Source organism: Artibeus jamaicensis, unplaced genomic scaffold (genome assembly GCF_021234435.1).
Source record: "Artibeus jamaicensis isolate MK-2021 breed Jamaican fruit bat unplaced genomic scaffold, CSHL_Jam_final contig_465, whole genome shotgun sequence".
Taxonomy (NCBI): Eukaryota; Metazoa; Chordata; class Mammalia; order Chiroptera; family Phyllostomidae; genus Artibeus; species Artibeus jamaicensis.
In genome coordinates, this window is record NW_026521843.1 from 1,863,799 (window position 1) to 1,880,516 (window position 16,718).

The 16,718-nt window shown below is 59.8% G+C and overlaps 1 protein-coding gene across 8 annotated transcripts in view; it reads right to left on the reverse strand.

Annotated features, from left to right (window-relative positions):
• The window catches only part of CMPK2 (cytidine/uridine monophosphate kinase 2), a 192,141-nt gene that overhangs the window by 156,814 nt on the left and 18,609 nt on the right, over positions 1-16,718 (reverse strand). The window contains exon 5 of one of the 8 annotated variants that reach the window (XM_053667043.1): positions 4,369-4,556. The exons of 6 other annotated variants lie outside the window; for them this stretch is intronic. In XM_053667043.1, the coding sequence (XP_053523018.1) occupies positions 4,547-4,556 (10 nt within the window). In that variant the 3' untranslated portion in view covers positions 4,369-4,546. Of the gene's footprint in view, positions 1-4,368; positions 4,557-4,721; positions 4,838-16,718 lie in introns of those variants that run through there. One more of the 8 variants, XM_053667040.1, reaches the window with a different exon arrangement.

The window sequence follows — 16,718 nt, forward strand, 5'->3', positions numbered from 1 at the left end:
GGGCACAGACTGTCCTTCCTGCTCGCCAAACCTCAACGGCCCTTTCTTTTAAACAGAGAAAAGATGATTGTAATGGCACCAGTAACGAGCGCATCTCCCTCCAAGTTCACGGTGGGGCGACGTGAGCTCCGGGGGACAGAGCGCGTGGCCCCGCCTACCGTCTCCAACACTGAGTGGACGGCCGCTGTGGTCAGTGGGGTGGCCGTGGGGAGAAGCCCTCTCACTGCTGTCCTTACAAGGAGGGAGGCTATGGGGAAAGTCGAACCCCCCATCAGAACCCTGACTCTGTGATCCACTAGCCGCGTGATCGCAGATGGTGGGGACCCCCTCGGGCCCTGTGTCCCAGCAGGCGGGCGTGGCAGTGATGAAAAGCTCAGGGAAGCCGGGATCCAAACGCACACTGCCTCATCCCCCCAAATCCCGGTTACTGGTGAACCTGAACTTGAAAGCCACATCCCAGTGCAGAGGCACCCATGACTGGACCGCTGGCATCTCGGCATCAGGGGGACGGACCCCCAGGCCCTGGAGCCCCAGCATTTTGCATCTGTGACATTTCCAGATCAACACAAATTCGCTTCTATTCTTATCATCTCTTCCGGGGGGACCGATACCACCCCCGGAAATCCCTGCTGGGGCTCCCCCGCCCTCCCCCGCCAAGTGCAGGGTCGTGGGGGGGGGCACCTACCTAGACATGACTGGAGCCCCTAGTGAAGAAGGAAATTTGCGTTTGGCGACCTGACTGCCTGTTCCCGTTAGAAAGAGCTGCTCTCTCTCTCTGTCTTCTCTCCGGAGGAAAGAGGGGCATCAGGGAGGTGGGCTTGGATTTTTGCAGCGGAGGGGGTTGCAATTCAAGGTGCTTCTTTTTTTGGGGGGTGATACCGCCCCATACAAAGGTGCCCACGTGAGGAAGGCGGGGGCTTTCTTTCCACAGGACCCTCTGTCTCTTTAACTCCTCTCCCCGCCCTCCGGAGCCCCTGGCAGCCGGCACAGCTGTGACCTCTCCAGTCTGTCAGCCCCAGATTAACTGATACCTCATCAATTTCGCCTGAACTACATTTGCAATCTGGTCCCAGGAGGGCGGCCCAGTGCATCAAACACCAGGCACTCGCCCCCAGAGCCAGATTTTCTTCAAAACGAAGGGGGCATTTTCCACCCTTCTTGCGGGGGCCTGAGCAGCCAGCCTGGGGGGTGGGTTTCTCCCCGAGGGGGACGCTCAGGAGCCTCTGATTATTCCTCGTAAATTTTTCATAAGGACAGCTGCCCACGCTCGCCTCTGCCGAGCCGTCCTCCCCCCTGCCGAGCCGTCCTCCCCCTCTGCTGCAGCCGGGCCTCCTGACAAGGCATGAAAAACGAGAATGACTGGCCTCGGTCCCCATTAGCCAGGAAGTGACTGCTGGGAGGCTGTGCGTTTCGGGCTCGGGAGGGGCTGGGGCTCAGAGGCAAAGCCTGGGATGGACGGCTCCCTGCCTGGCTGGTGAGGGTGGAGGGTCGGTTGTGCAGACGCCCCCGATCCGGGCCCAGGAATTGGGGCGCCCGCCCCCCAACCCCAGCCACCCAGCCAGGGGTCCAGCGGCAAGCTCCCCGGAGACCAGACCCACACCGCCCAAATCAGAGCCGAGGGGAATTAAAGGGTAGAAAGGGGAAGGGGTGCTTCCTGATTTCGATAATAAGGTAGATCCCTTCCTCGGGGAATGGCTGCAGCCCCCCAGTCGCATCTCTCTGCGCGCAGTTCAGACCAGAGCCGGCAGCTCTTTCTCGTTAGAGCAGCAAATCCCGCCGACTCCTTTCTGGGCTCCCTTTGAAGTGACATGTGCTTCGATTTATTTTTAATCTCCCGGGCGATGTCTAGGACCGCCGCCCCTGCGCTAGGAGTTGTTCTCAGGTTGGGGAGCTGCGGGGGGCAGGGAGGGCTTGCTCAGGCACGAGGCTCAGCGGGGTCCCCCGTCAGACACGGACCTCCACGGGGAGAGCCCTCACACAGGTGAATTCCCTGTGCACGCCCCAGGAAAGGTACCTTTTGTGCTCGGCTGGCCAGTCCCGGGGGACTCGCGGCGCCCTCCGTGGAGCAACAGTGCCTCCCAGTGGCCACGGCCTGCAGCGCACAGCCTTCCGGCCGTCCCGCACCCAGGCGTGGAGACGACAGAGAAAAGGAGCCGCCTGAACTGCCGTCCCCACATCTTTAAATCATTATCCACGCGCAAGAAGGCCTGGGACTGATTCAGAGCCACCGTGTCGGGGAAATCGGAGAATGCCCGTAAAAGGCCTCGTGCGCAGAGCTGAGGGATGGTTTCGCTTAGTCTTGTCCTCCTTCAGCTCTGCTGGCCATTACACGTCCCAGCGAACAACGAAATCAAAGGCCCAGACACGTTTGCCTCGCTGCTTCCCTGATTCGTGAACAGTATCCATGCAGGTTCCCACACAAATAGTGCCCCTTCTTCATTACAAAATCTTTTATTGAAAAGCATGTAACTCTGTAAGATAACGGCGTCACACTCGGGCATACCACGTGGCATTTTAGGTGACACGTTCAAGTCAAAACTCTGAATGATCGCACCCGCAGCACCCCTACCAACCACGCACGCAGGCGTTACCTCTGCCGGACCCTGTTCCACCAAGATCCAACCCGAAGGTCTAAGCCAGTGAAACTTCACTGGTGGCGGGGGGTGCTCCCCACCCCAAAACGGGAGAAAGTGGCGGGATTTGGCACCCCAGGATTTGGACCCCCAAATGTAGACAAAATCTCGCATCCACACAGACCAGGCAGGTGATAGCGAGGGCCAGTGACTTTACGGTGGGTGGTGGGTTTTCTCTCCTGTGAAACAAAATTTGTCTAGAAAGTGACTCTAAACGAAGTCCTTACAAGCTGAGTTACTGCGCCGGTCGGGCTCACCCCTCGCTCACATCTCTGGGCCACTGTCCACGCACTGGCTGGCCTGGGACCCCCTCCTCAGTGCCCCTCACAGACTGTCCACCCAGCGTCCATCTGTCCTGTCCCCCGGAGCCCCTGCCCAGTGCCTCAGCACAGCGGTGCCGTGGGGTTGCCCCCTGGTGTACTTTCCTCATTCCCTGTCCCCCTCGTGCCTCAGCCACACACTGGATGCTTAACAATCTTTACTGATGAACAGGTTGGCCCTCAAATCAGAAAATTCCGCCTGAATTTGGGGGCAGCAAGGACAAGGGTGAGCCGGGCGCTGCCCTTCACTCTGGAGGCTGACGCCGTCTCTGACCTCATCTCTCACATCTTCGTGAGCAATCAACCCCAACCTCTCCGGGGAGGGTCTTCTTCCACCCACAAAGCAGAGCATCGCACTCCTGTGCCAGCGGGAGAAATAAGACTCAGTAGATTTGTCATGTTTTACGTGAGTGTGGCAGTTTGTGCTCAAGTTCTCAGTCCAACTTACTCTTGGTGTTAACTCTCAGAGTTGAAAACTGTGTTTCGTGAAAGTGCATAAACCCAGACAGAAAGTCACTGGCTGACCTTCCAGGTCTGGGCACCGTGTTTCGGCCCCTTCCGCAGTTACCAGACTTGTGTGCTGCTGAAACTCAGCTATCGCATTTCCATTTCCCTCACTCTCAGTCCATTGTTGCCGGTTAATCAAAACTTCAGGGAGCTTTTATAATTTCCCCCGAAGGCTGCAAAACCCTGTGCCTCCTTTTAGAAAATTTTAAATAAAAATACCCCTTTAAGGTATGATAAGGTACGGATTAGGGGTCTCTGCTAACATGGCAAACGTGTGTATTCCAACAACAAAGTCGCATCTCGGTAGAATCACCCCCAGATCCGGATCCCGGCCCCTCCCTCTCCGTGCGGGTGCCTCCCCCAAAGCCGTCACTTTCCCACTCATTGTTCGAAGACCCCCTGTGAGCTGAATGTACATTTAAGATGACTAGTTAGTTATCTATTTGTTTTCAATGTGTTCACTAAAATCATGTCTGGTTGGCAGCCTTGGGGAACAGCTGGTCTTACCACACACCCCAAAGCTTCACTTGCACTGCACAAGTAATTTTCAGAATTCATTTTTAAGTCTCAAGACCTTCACAATGTAATACACAGTGACCGTGTGTGTGAAACAAAAGGTGTTCCTGTTTATTTTCCATGACTTTGAACCGTGCCATGTCATTGTCAAGGGCAGCTTCCCAGGAGCGACGTCGCTGGTGAAGTTGGTGGGCCAGAAGGCTGTTGGTTGTTGCGGTTCCTTAGGCAAAGCACCCCGGGTCCCCCTCCCACAATTTCCTCCTCCAGACGTCATTTCGTGGACCGAAGCCTTCGACGCGCAGAGTGGAGCTTCTCCAACGTGTCCCCCTTCAGGTCACGAAGAAGCCGCCCTGTGTGGGCGTCATCACTGGCCACACTCAGCAGGCACTGGAGGTGGACATGCCAGAAACACCTGTGCTTTGGCCCAACTGGGGAGCGAACCTCCCAGACGGAGCCATTTCCTCACAGACTGGCTTCTCCTCTTCTTTCAGGGTATTTCCAGGCTTCTTCCCAAGGTGTTTGAGACAAAGGATGCAGTTTTCTGTCTGCTTCATTGTTTTCTCATGTGTCTCAGCCATTGCTATCCAAGTCAGAAGAAAAAAATATTTTATCAATTATTGTGGCTTTTGGTCTCTTTTTTTTTACTGAGGGGAAAAAAAAAAACTCAGAAGGGACTTTTGAAAAATGATCGTGGAGTTCAGCAGAATTTTGTGAATCCTGGAATGAAAAGTGTAAAACTGCAGCCTTTTTGCCCCGTGAGTTCAATGCTGGTCTTCACCTGTGGATTCCTCTTGTTCACAAACGGCCACTAGCTAGGACGGACCTGTATTTTCGGTAGTTAACGCCCCAAGGCGTGGACCCCTGCACACAGAAAGGGGGCTCTGCAGTCAAAAAGGGTGGGTGTGGATCCATGTTTAACATGGCCATGTGGTGTTGAAACCCGTGTTTGCTGGTGTCAGATTCTGTCGGGACACCAGCGCTTTGACCTGCTGTGGGGGCAGGGAGTGGGCGTCCGGAGCAGGGCTCACCTACACGTGCGCTTGTCTCCACCCAGGGGGCACTGAAGGCCTCCGCCCGCTCTGGAGGGCTGGTCGGCATGGACTAGGTGAAATGGTCTGTGAATGCCCCTGAGGAGACGAGGGACCCAGGGCTGCTCAGGGCACTGAAAGGCGGGCCTCCGACCCTCCGCCCTCCAGACCTTGCCCCTGGGGAGGGGAGGGGAGGGCTGTCTGACCCTCAGGGAGGGAGCACAGGGTCCCCCTGCTCACTGCCATCAGCTCAGCTCTGGCACGAGTTTTGACACATGCATTTGCTTGAAGGAGGTCAGGGAATCGGGGGACAATCCGAGAAACGCCAATGGGTTTGCAGATGCGTGAGGTCATTCACGAGAAACAGAAGGTGCCCAGGAAAAACTGCTCCCAGCTGGTTGGAGCCTCGGAACACACGCACATGCACGCACACGTACACACATGCACACACATGCACACACATACCAGCCTCTCCAGCCACTGCGGACCACCGCCCCTGCCGCCAGCTACAGCCCGCAGGCCTGCTGTTAGGACGACCCCCACAGTTCCGCGTGGCCCCCTTCCCCCACTGCCCCTCAGCTCCCAGCAGATGCCTCCACACCCACGTGCACAGGCAAACCCCAGCCCCTTCTCCAGGTTACTGTGGACCTTTGTCTTATCACGTGACAGGTGCGCAGTGGTCCGGCAGCTTTCACGAGGTCCTTACCCTTTCCTATGTCTCTGGCAAAGCTTCCCAGTGTTGTACCGGAGACCTGCTTTCCCCATAATCTCTCATAGTTTGGTGACTTTCAGGAACATAAGCATCCTGACACTGGAGGAAAACGCATCTCTCCCCTATTTACTCAAACACCCACCCAGACGCGAGCAGTGGGGAACTTCCCAGAGGAAGTGGTGTCCAAGCTGAACGCAGGAGGGTGAGTGGGGAAGGGCTCCGGGCCCAGGAGGTAGACAGCCCCGCGAAGGATGGGGACCAGGTGCGCTCTCGGTGCAGCCTCTCCACGGCCCGGGAGCCGGGCACCAGCGCCCTCTGGTGGGCACAGGGAGCGGAGGCCCCGCCTGACCAGGGACCCCCTGAAGGTGGCGCTGCGTTCACGCCCATCGGACATCAGGCATGGCTGGCGTGGCTCCCCAAGGAGAGTCCTGGTCCTCAGCCCGACCCACCAGCTGTCCCCACAGGTGCGGTGTCCTCCATCCTCAGACAGAAGGGCCCTGGCAGACCAGGGAGCTGTCCCCTCCTCTGGGGACAGACACAGAGAGACCCACCAGCAAAGCCCAGTGAGGGGCGGGACGCAGACCTCCTGCCGTGGGGTCCGTGGGGCCTGCTCCAGGTCCTGCTGCCACCAGAGGCGACTCTCAGGGCTCGTCCCCCCCACCCCCACGACCCCCCAGCTCCTGGAGGGGGCGGCCCTGGTGGAGCTGCTCAGCGCGCACGCGCACCAGCAGAGGGCACCAGCTCCCCGCGCTGCCGGCTGGTCGCTGTCAAGGGCGGCTGCCCCCAGAAGCAGCTCCCGAGGTGGCTCCACAGGACGAACAACGCCTGGAAACAGCTGCTTCCACCACCGGGCCCTGCGCCCCTCCCCCCCACGCCCCGCACTTCCCCTCTGTGGAAGCAGACGTCCTTCTCGGGCTGCTGCCTGGACTGGCCTCATCTCCCCAAGCGGCTGCAGGCGCGCCGCCCTTCTTCCACTCCCTCGGCTCTGCCGGGACACGGGGCGACCCTCTGGGCACTGCGGGCAGGGCTCCTGGGACTGAGACCTGAAATCGTCAAAGCCCTTGGCCCACGTTAGCCCCCTGCTGCCCCTGTCCTGTGCACATGTGTGGGTGGTATGTGTGCGTGCACACACGTCTGCGTGTGCACACGTGTGCTGACTCCCATGTGGAGCGTGCTCCTAGGAAGGGTGCGGCTGACCCCTTCACGGTGTCGCTGCTCATCCAGCACGAGCCCTGCTGCGGGAGGGACAGGGAAGAACAGGAGGCCCACCAGAGCCAGCCTCCTCCTGGGCAGCGGCCCGGCTCCCTCCAGGGCGCCGCGGACAGAGCCACGGTGACCTCGGTGACCTCGGCAGCCTCCCCTGGTTTTTTAGTCAAAGGCTTAGTGGAAATGTAGCTCCCTGACACTGAACGTGGCTGCAGGAGGGCAGGACGCATGTCTTTCCCCTGGGAAAAAAGAAAACCATTTCTGGCGTTTTTCTCTGCACGTGCGAGGCCTTCCCCGAGGGGCCAAGCCCAGCACAGACTTCGCTCAGGAGCCGGCAGGTCTGCAGGGTGAGGCCCCACTGCACGTCCCGTGGATGAAAGGGCGCGCAGTGGGAGGCCCGTGGGCATCTCACGCAGCACTGGGCTCTCTGATGCCAACCAGACCCACTCAGGGGGCAGGGCACGAGGGGCGCTGGTCCCAGAGCTGGCAATCGGGGGCACGACCTCCTGCGTGACCTTGAGCAGGTCCCAGGATCGCGGCCACATGAGGGGCAAGTCCAGGCTCTGAAGCCTGAAAGGGTGTCCCAGCTAAAACAAGGACCAGACAGACATACAACACCTGCTGAATGGTGGTCAAATACCTGAGCAAAGGGGAAGTCATTTCACCTTGTGAAATAGTTCATGTGTAAGAAATCAGGGTATGGTCCTTATATTGATATAAAGACCAGTTTTCTGTTTTTCTATCTAAATGAAATGGTAGAACGTGCCTCATTGTTCCTCAGACACCCAGAAGCAAACTAAGAAAAGCTGGAGAGAGACAGGCACAGAGAGAGACAGAGTGGGGCGGGGTTGGCGTGGACGGACCAGCTCAGCGGGGGGCAGAGGGGAGACAGCGGCCCAGGGGTGCACCCGCGTGAGCCCAGAGAGTGCCATGCTCTTTACTGGGCGCGGCACCGAGCGCAGCTCACCCGGTCCTCCTGGACACACTGAGGGCAGGGGGACTGTGGGTGCTTTCACGCTGCCCAGGAGGATGGTGACGCCAAGTCACATCTGCTGGGTCACACGTGACGAACACACAGCCCTTTCCACCCCTTCACTGTGGCCCCCAAAGTCTACATACTCCTCCACCCCAAGCTCCAGCCGGAGGGGCACCCTGCAAGGTGCAATGCTGCAGAAGGAACGGTGTCCTCGCGGAGGGGGGGGGCAGGACCCTGTACACAGGTGGAGCTGGGAGACCCACCAGGGCCCCTGTACACAGGTGGAGCTGGGAGACCCACCAGGGCCCCCACTTCCCTCCAGCTTCGCCCCCCCTGGCCTCGCCCACCAAGCTGCATCCCAGGGACACCGGCTCACAGGGCCCGCCCCAGTCACCCCCCCCCAAAGGATCCGGTGCGTTAACTGGAGCCTGGAGTCCCGTCTGCATTTCTCGTGGCGTTGGCGGAGCACTCAGGCGTGTCTCCGCAGAATCACAGCCCTGTTACGTCCGATCCGGGTACATTACCCCTCACTTCCGCAGCACTAGCTCGGCCAAGGCCATTTCTGAAGCACTGACGTGTGTAGGAGTTACTCAGGGGCCGGAAGAGCCCAGCCCAGGAAGCCGGATGAACAGTCTGTGCGAGGAGCTGCTGTGTTTTTGCAGGAGACTTAAATGTTATCCACCTTCGTCTAACAAAGACGAAAACAGACTAAACACTGTTTCATTTATGTGCATTTGCACCATTGTCGAGTCAGCTTTGGGTCTGAGTCCGAGGGCCCGTCCTCTGTCCCCTCAGTAAGTCCTCCCTGGGGTTCTGGACCAGGACTGGAAGCAGAGCCGTGTGTAATGACACCAGCTCACCCGAGGCTGATGGACGGAAAGGAGTGAAGGTCCTGCGGCTCACGTCCCTTCTCAAACACACGGGCCCGCGTCTACAAAGGGGCCCGGACGCTCCCAGTGTTAAACACTGAAGGCGGGGGGAGCTCTACACACACGGAAGAAAGAGGAATTAAAATAAGCCAGAAAATTCTCCTCCAGCCCATTGACTCCGTTTCCTGGTCTCAGAGGGCAAAGCCTCGGTCCCCAGGCAGGACCCCCCAGGAAGGGACAGTCTTCCGTCCCAGAGCCGCCCACACCCCCACGGTTGCTCGGCCACCGCACATGCACACCTGTGGGTCTCGAGGGGACCCGGGAGGGAGGCCGCTGTCGGAAGTAGAGTGAGAGTGTCAGCTACACCTCAAGGTCTGCAAAGCAGCGCAGGGTGAGGTGGGGACAGCCACCCTTGTGCCTGTCACAGCCTCCACTGAGGCGTCACTCCCGTGCTCCTCAGGGGGACAGGGTGGCGCTTCCACCAGTGACTGAGCTCACTCGTGGCCTCATGGACCCACCGGCTACCCACACACCTGTGACCTTGGGCAGCATGAAAGCCGCAGCCGAAGCCTCCACGGAGCGGCTGGGAAGGGACCCCCTGTCCGAGCTCCCCAACACCGTCCTGGGGCGGTGGGGGGCCCAGCCCCAGGGGGAGCGCAGGGCAGCGGGGGCCGCTGCGGTTTCCAGGGTGGAAGCGGGTTTCGTCCTCTGCTGTCTGACCACCTGCCGTCCACTCCGAGTCCCTAAGCAGAACCTCCCAGGCGGAGGCCAAAGCAAAAGATAAGGAAGAACGCTCTCACGGGTTTCCACCCTGAGTTGGACCTTCCCCAGTTAGCTACCCAGCGGGACGGCTGGTGACATCTCTGGAAGCCAGGGTACCGTTGCCCTCCTGATGTGACCATCTGTCCCCACTCGGGGCCCAGGTGGCACTGGGTTTGGGCACACCTGCCCCGAAATGCTGTGAGCAGCACCGCAGGACATCGAGTCCTGAGAAACTGCCTCCCGAGAGAAGTCTCGGCTCCCTCGCTGTCCCGCCACAGACGGGCAGCCTGGGAAGGACGCAAGGGACAGAGACGGGAGGACCGGCAGGAAGGGAGGTGGAGTTCCCTGGACACAAGCCTCCTCCACAAGCACCTGGCAATTTACCCCGGCAGGTGGAGGAGGGTCTGTTTACCATCAGCCCATCAAAACGTCCCCGAGACCCGTCAGCAAGGTTTCGGGGGATGAAGACCAGGGTGTCCAGGGGAGGCCCTGGCAGCTGACAGTTCCGGGCCACCTTTTGTCCCCATTCCATCCTGTACTTCAGCCCGAGAGCCCGCAGACTGCCTCTGTTGGTAAACTGCGTGGGAGCAGGGCTTTCCCGGCACCAGGCACAGGTAATCCGCGCTGCCGCGGCCTGTGGGAGTAAAGGAAGGAAAGACCATCTGGGGATTTCATTCCGCCGGGAATGCCCGCAGACGCGAGAGGTGGGGAGCCATGAACCAGTTTTGGAAGTAGGTCCTCTCGGGCCTCCAGCCCCCCACAGACGGGGGCACAGAACAAGGATCACGGACGAGCTCTTTGGAGCGTGCATTTTTAAAGACCGGCCCCCCCTTGGTTTTCCGAATGGCAAATGCATCGTCCTGGGCTGGTGCGACCTATAAGCACCCGGGCCAGAAAACCCTATAAAGTGCTTCAGTGTATCCACAGAGATGCAACGTGTGACCGAATCAAGAAGATTTGAGACAAGAATCAAAGAGAAAGGGAAGGAAAAAAGGGGGACCCTCCCCTAGTTCCAATGCTAACGCCACTGTGGATGGACAGTGTCCCCTTAAGAAGATCCCTGACTGCCCTGGGGGGCGGTCCCTCCTCTGTAAAGCACCACAGCTGTCACTAGTGGGGGTGTCTAAATCCCCCCCCCCCCGGATTGCTCACGGCTGCCATAGACACAGCCAGCATGCGTGGTCGGGGTCAAGAGTCTCCACGACTAGACCTCAGTCGACTGTTTCGCGGACGTGGGGAAGGGCTTTGGTTTGCGATGGAGACAGTGCAGGGTTTGAATGCCGTTCCTTCCAGCGGCCGATCCGAGTCTGAGCATCCGGGTGGCGACCCGCTGGGAGCGGGCCCAGGCTCCAGGGTGCAGTCTGGCCACCACGGCCGGCCCGGTTGGCGGGAGAGCCCCCGCCGAGTGGCCCTGTCCCCTTCGCCTCCCTCAGAGACAGTGGGGAGGAGCCAGGGCAGCTCGGGCGGGAAGGGGCCCAAACAGGGACACTCTCTCCGCCCCTACAGCGTCCGGGAAGATGCAGCCGCCGGGAAGGACGGCGATGTCGCAGGACTCTGCCCACCGCTCCCGGAGAGCCCGCCACTCCACTCCACCTGTCCTCTGCTGCCCTTTCTGATGCCGCCAAGAGAGAAGAGAGCCACACAGCCTGCTCAGAATGGGGCCTCTGAACTGTGGGCACCAGTAATAAGAAGCTCGGGGACACCGTGGGTGCGTATGGAGCTGGCATGTGGCCGACGCTCTGCAAAGTCCCGCCCAGCCCTGCTCAGTGGCTGGGAGACGGGAGATGAAAGTGAGGGAGGCACAGGTGGAGTCCCCAGTCCAGAAGCCAGGGCGGGTGGCTTCCAGGGGGCAGGCGGGGCCGGGACAGGCAGGGCCCGCCACAGGGGTGACACCCCCCGGGCAGACTGGGCCAGCTCACTCGCCCGAGATCACAGAGCGGCTGCGGAGGCCCGCTCGGTGGGTGCTGTGGTGCGTAGGCCATCAGGGCCCGCAGGCGTCTGGGAGGCACCCACCACCGCCCCAGGGTCTCCCCCAGAAAAGCGGCGCCCAGACGTGCTTGCCAGAGTTCCCAGGGAACTCCGAGCGCTGCCCGGTCTCTCCAGGTTCATCCGCAGGCTCCGAGTTCAGGAAAGAGCACAGTGGGCAACGCAAGGCCCATAGAGGCTGCCAGCAGGACATGGACAGGCGAACAGCTGGACCTGCGGACTCTCGGGATTGGCTGGGTGGGCAAAACCCACTGCTGACGTACGGTCACGAATCAGTGTGGTCTTGGGGACTGTTCCCCACACAAAAGGAGGAGGACGATGACTGCGTTTACAGTCACGGATTTCCTGGGACCAAGGGAATGAACGGTTACTATGTGAAGACAGGGGGGTTATGGGGATTTTCCGATTTTATTTATGCTGTACATTGATTCAACGTGGATTTTCCAATGTCTCTTTCCTCAGAGTGTCTCTGCCTCCCAGACAAGAACTGGGCGGAAACGAAACAGAACAGGCCTCGTCAGGCCCAGCCTTTCAGCTTTTCTTCTGTGGAATGTGCTGGAAGGCAGTGACTGCGTCTCAGAGTCCACGGCGACATCTGAGGTCATCTTGTCCGAACATGACAGCCCGAAACACGCTCACCACCCGGACTCCTCCCCTAGAGGCTCCCGGAGAGGGTCGCTCAGGCCACACGGACCACCCCCCTCGCCCAGTGGAGCTTAGAGGAGCTGAAATCGCACCCTAATCCCGGCAGAAATGTGACTTCCTTCTCCTCGGAGAAGAGAAGTTCCCTGTGTTCCCTGTGTTGTCGCTAAAATCACGGTCCACCAGCATGGCGGGAATCGGAGGCTGTTATGCTCTCATAGAATTATGTGTCTCCCGCTTTACGAAGGCAGGAAGCTGAGGCCGGGCCTGCGGAGCCTGTGCCCGATGACATCATCCACACTCAACCCCTTTTCTGCGCCCGGCGTGTGCGCCTGGGACAGACAGACGTCTCCCTGACGCTGAGAGATGCTCTCTCCGCTGTCAGAAGCCAGTCTTTCTGGGCTGTGAGCCATCCTGAGGAATGTGCACGGAAATACAGAGAATTCTTCGGCACCGCCCAGTCGGCTGCCCCGTCAAGCGAAGAGGCCAGTCTGTTACCCCTTTCAGAGCCCGCTGGGGCGTGCAGTGCCCCCTGAAGACGCACGGGACACCCCGGCCCAGGGCGGAGCAGTGGGAGGGATTTCTGCCACCGAAGCCCTGGTCTACAGTGAGAACCGCACACCCGCAGCAGGGAAATGATCAATAAACATGTGAATAATTCAGAGTTAAGACTTTGGGAGACAATGCATGAAAAATGGATAAAATGATAAATTAGCCTGGATCTTAAAATAAGATAAATAAACATAAGCCCTGTCACAAATCTCCTCTGAATATTGATGTTCCCTTTGCTTGTCTCCCATCTCCGTGGAAGGCAGCAGACGTCCCCCCGACCCAGCCCCGCCCCCGGCCCCAGCACGACCTCCCGGGTGGTCCCTTCTCCACACCTTCCAGGACTTTGCCCAGCTCCCGGGTCCTGCTTGAGACCTCCCCTCTCATTTTCCCTTTCTTTCTTTTTTTAAAGCATTTTTAAATTTAATTATTGTTCAAGTACAGTTTTCTGTCTCTTACTCCCATCCCAGCCCCCCCCCAGTGCTCCCCACCTGCCTCCCTTTCAATCAGCTCCTTTGCCTTGACCCTGTGACCTCATTCCACCAGTTAATTTAGAAAAAGAATGAAGCTCGGCCACCTTCCCTCTTGCCAGGGGCACATTCTCATCCCTCCTTCCTGCTCGTTCCAGAGGAGTCAGAGAAGAAAAGGAACCAGCTTCGGTGAGGCCAGAGCCGGGATGGCTGGGTGGGCGAGGTCTCCCTCTGGGTGTGGTCCTCCTAAGAGCAGAGGCAGCCGAGGGGTGCGGCCCAAGGCCGGAGGAAGGGGACAGATGACAGGCTGGGGTCCTGCTGAGGAGGGAGGTTCCTGTATTTCCATGTCCCCTCCAGAGGCAGCTGCCAGCCGGTTCTACCCAGAGAGCTGCTGGGCAGCGTCTCCTCAAGCAACTCGGCTCTGCCACCCTCCACGCTACAGGCGGGGACTGTGGAAATGACAGGCGGGGTGTGGTGCCGAGATGGAGGGGCTGTGACTCCTGGGGGACAGAGACCGCCCAGAACATGAGGGTCATCCTGAGGGGCAGGGGGAATGGTCCAACCCAGGCTGGGGGCAGCAACGCAGGCCTCAGCACCATCGCTGAGACAGACCTGCGGGGCCAGCCAGGGAGGGGGGCTGAGTGAGGGAGGGGGACCCCAGGAAGACAGTGTGACAGTGTGGAGGGCACGTGTGAACGTCGGGACATGTGTGAACGTCGGGGCACGCAGCCCCCCACTGCCAGCTCTGCCTCCCACCTGCCCTCCCCGAGACCCCGGTCCTGCACACGTGGCCAGCAGTGCCTCCCCCCTTGTCAAGCTCAGCACCTCACTGCAGCCTCCTGTCCCCAAAGGCCAGGTGACAACGGCCGACAGGGCAAGGAAAGGCTGATGAGCACACACATGGGGACACTCCAATGTCTCTGCGCACCAGCCAGAAGTCACACCGCAGCCACCAAAGTGGCCCGGGAATGGCGCCCTCGGTCCCCGCCCAGGGCCAGGCCCCGGTGCCGTGGAGACCGGCCAGAGTGATCGGTGTGGTCACTGACAGTGAAATGCCAATCAGAAGGCCCTTTAAAAAAGAGGAAGGAGACAGTCACTCTCTGACGGACACAAGCCATGTGGGAAGAGAAGACGAAGATCTTGAAGTGAAAAAATTATAATGTTCAATCTTTACTAATCAATAAACCTCAAACAGAACATGGGACCTCTGGTCAACCACATGATCAGGATTTGAAAGGAAAGAGAAAAGCCCAGGGCGGTGCAGGACAGGAGAGGGGCTGCCACCCACCCGCTGGCAGGGACCCCACGGGTTTCTCAGTGCAGCCGGGAGAGGGAAGGGGACCTTCCCCAAACCCGGTGGGTCTGACCAGAAACACAGGAGGCCTCGCGTCTCTGCCAGTTCACTGGCGCCGGCGAGCTCAGCCGGCCGGGGTCCTCCTCCGAGCCCCGTACTTCTCGGCCGTGCTTTCATGTCCGGCAAACCTGATTAATCCAGCTGCTCAGAGGCAAGGGGCCTTCCGAATAGATCACAAAAAACTCCGCGTTTTTGAGAAAATGAGAGACCCACACGTTTCAATGCCAAAGCGAAGGATAAACATGGAATTAACACGTGAGCCCCGTTTTAGGGCGATTGTTGTTTTTTTAGCTAACAGAGTTTGCCATTTTATTTCCCCATTTCACAATACAGGTGGTTTTTGGTCCCACTGCGGCCCTGGAAACCCTGTCTCTTTGGTAGAGAGAGGAAGCGGGTCCTCCCTGTCCTGCAGTCAGGAAGCACCCAGAGCCAGCACCACGACCCCCTGGGGAAGGAGAACAGGAACAGGCGACGCATAGACAAAGGCCCCCTCTCTCCTTGTCCGTCTGGCCGAGGGGGCGGCCACCATGGGACGGGCGAGAGGTCTCATCGTGGGGGCCCAGGCATCACTGACATGTGCCCCCCCATATAGGTGGTCCCATTCCAGGAGGAGGGGGACCCACCACTGGCACCGCGGGAGGCCCCCCTTGGGGTGCTGGCATGACCCCAGGGCGAGAAGGATGGGGGCAGGGGGACCCCTGTCCCTGCAGGAGGAGGAGCCAAGCACGGAGGCGGGCACCTGTCCTCTGAAAGGCTGGTGGGTGCTCGGCCAGGCCTGAGCCTGCTCTTCCACCCACTTCCGACGGTAGATTTCCACGTCCTCTTCCTGTTTTCCACAGCTGCCGCGCGTCTGACTCGCAGGCGGAGGGCCCTGGGGGCGGGGCACCTCGCAGCGGTCACAGGGACGGTCACAGTGACGGTCACCACGAGACTCCGGCCTGTGGTCCTGCAGGCCGTGGGCCACTCCGTCCTGCTTAGGTCCAGTGTTGTCACCGCCCCTGCCTTGGTCCCTCCTGCACCCAACAGCGAGGCCGTCGCCACGTCCCCAGCCCCACTTGGTCCCCTCTCTGTGGCCTCTCCAGGGTCCACACTCCCCACCCTGGGACCTGCTCGCCGGGGATGAGAACACCCGGTGGGAAGTGAGCACCCACCCGATCAGCCCCTCCCCTCGAAGCCCCTCCTCACAGCCGGGGCTCGCTCCTGTGCGTGGTTTGCGGAGGTTTTGGGATCTGGCTCTCGCCCCCTGGGCCGTCCTCCTCACGAGCTACACCCTGAGCCCAAGTGGGAAACTACTGCGGCAGGTTCCTCCGACCGGCCACCCCCCCTCTGCCTGCAGACTCGCACCCCTGCCTCCCTGCCCTGTGCCCTGGGGGCTCAGCGAGTCCCTCCTGGGACGTGGTCGCCTTCTGCCCAGACAGAACCAGACACGGTCCCCTGTCACAGGTCCCTCTGAGTACTTACTGGCTTTTCTGCTCTTCCCATTCCAGTGCACGTCTCTGGGGCCAGGGGCTGCGTTTTACTCTCGTTCAATCACTCATTTCTTGGTCCTGTTACACTGAAGGCTCAGAAAATGCTTGTTAGAGGAAAGGGAGGGATGGACGGACGGATGGACGGCGGATGGATGGATGCACCAGTGAATGGATAAATGAGCGACGGGTGGGTGGACGGATGGGCCTCTCTATCTCTGTCTTTGACGCGGTCACTCAGGAGGCAGAGCTGACAGGTCCCCCCTTTCCCAGCTCCCCGCCCCGGGCCCTAAGGGTCTAGTTCGGCCCACCCACTCTCCAAGCTCTCCCCCCTCAGCTGGCTTTTTCTCCAAGTGTCTGGTCCTTCCACGCTTTCTACTTCTTCCCAACTTGCCCCAAACAATCCCCTTTCATCCTCTGCTTGCGCCCTGCCTCCTCCGCGGAAGTCCTCCCGCCTCCCGGGCCCTCCTCTCTACCAGGCCGGCTCCTGCCCCCGCCCTCCCCCGGCAGTGAGGGTGCTGTGAGCACCTGTCTCCCAGGGCGGACCCCAGAGCCACAGAGCCAGCCTCCGACCTTCCGGAGGAGGGAACACGTGGCAGACTTTCCCCAAGAGATGAGTGGGGAGTGGAGCCCCCGTTCTGGGGCCCCACAGACCTCTGACTTCGCCACTTGGAAAGTCTGGAATTTGCTGGCAAAAACAGTGAGAAAAGATAAGAACATGG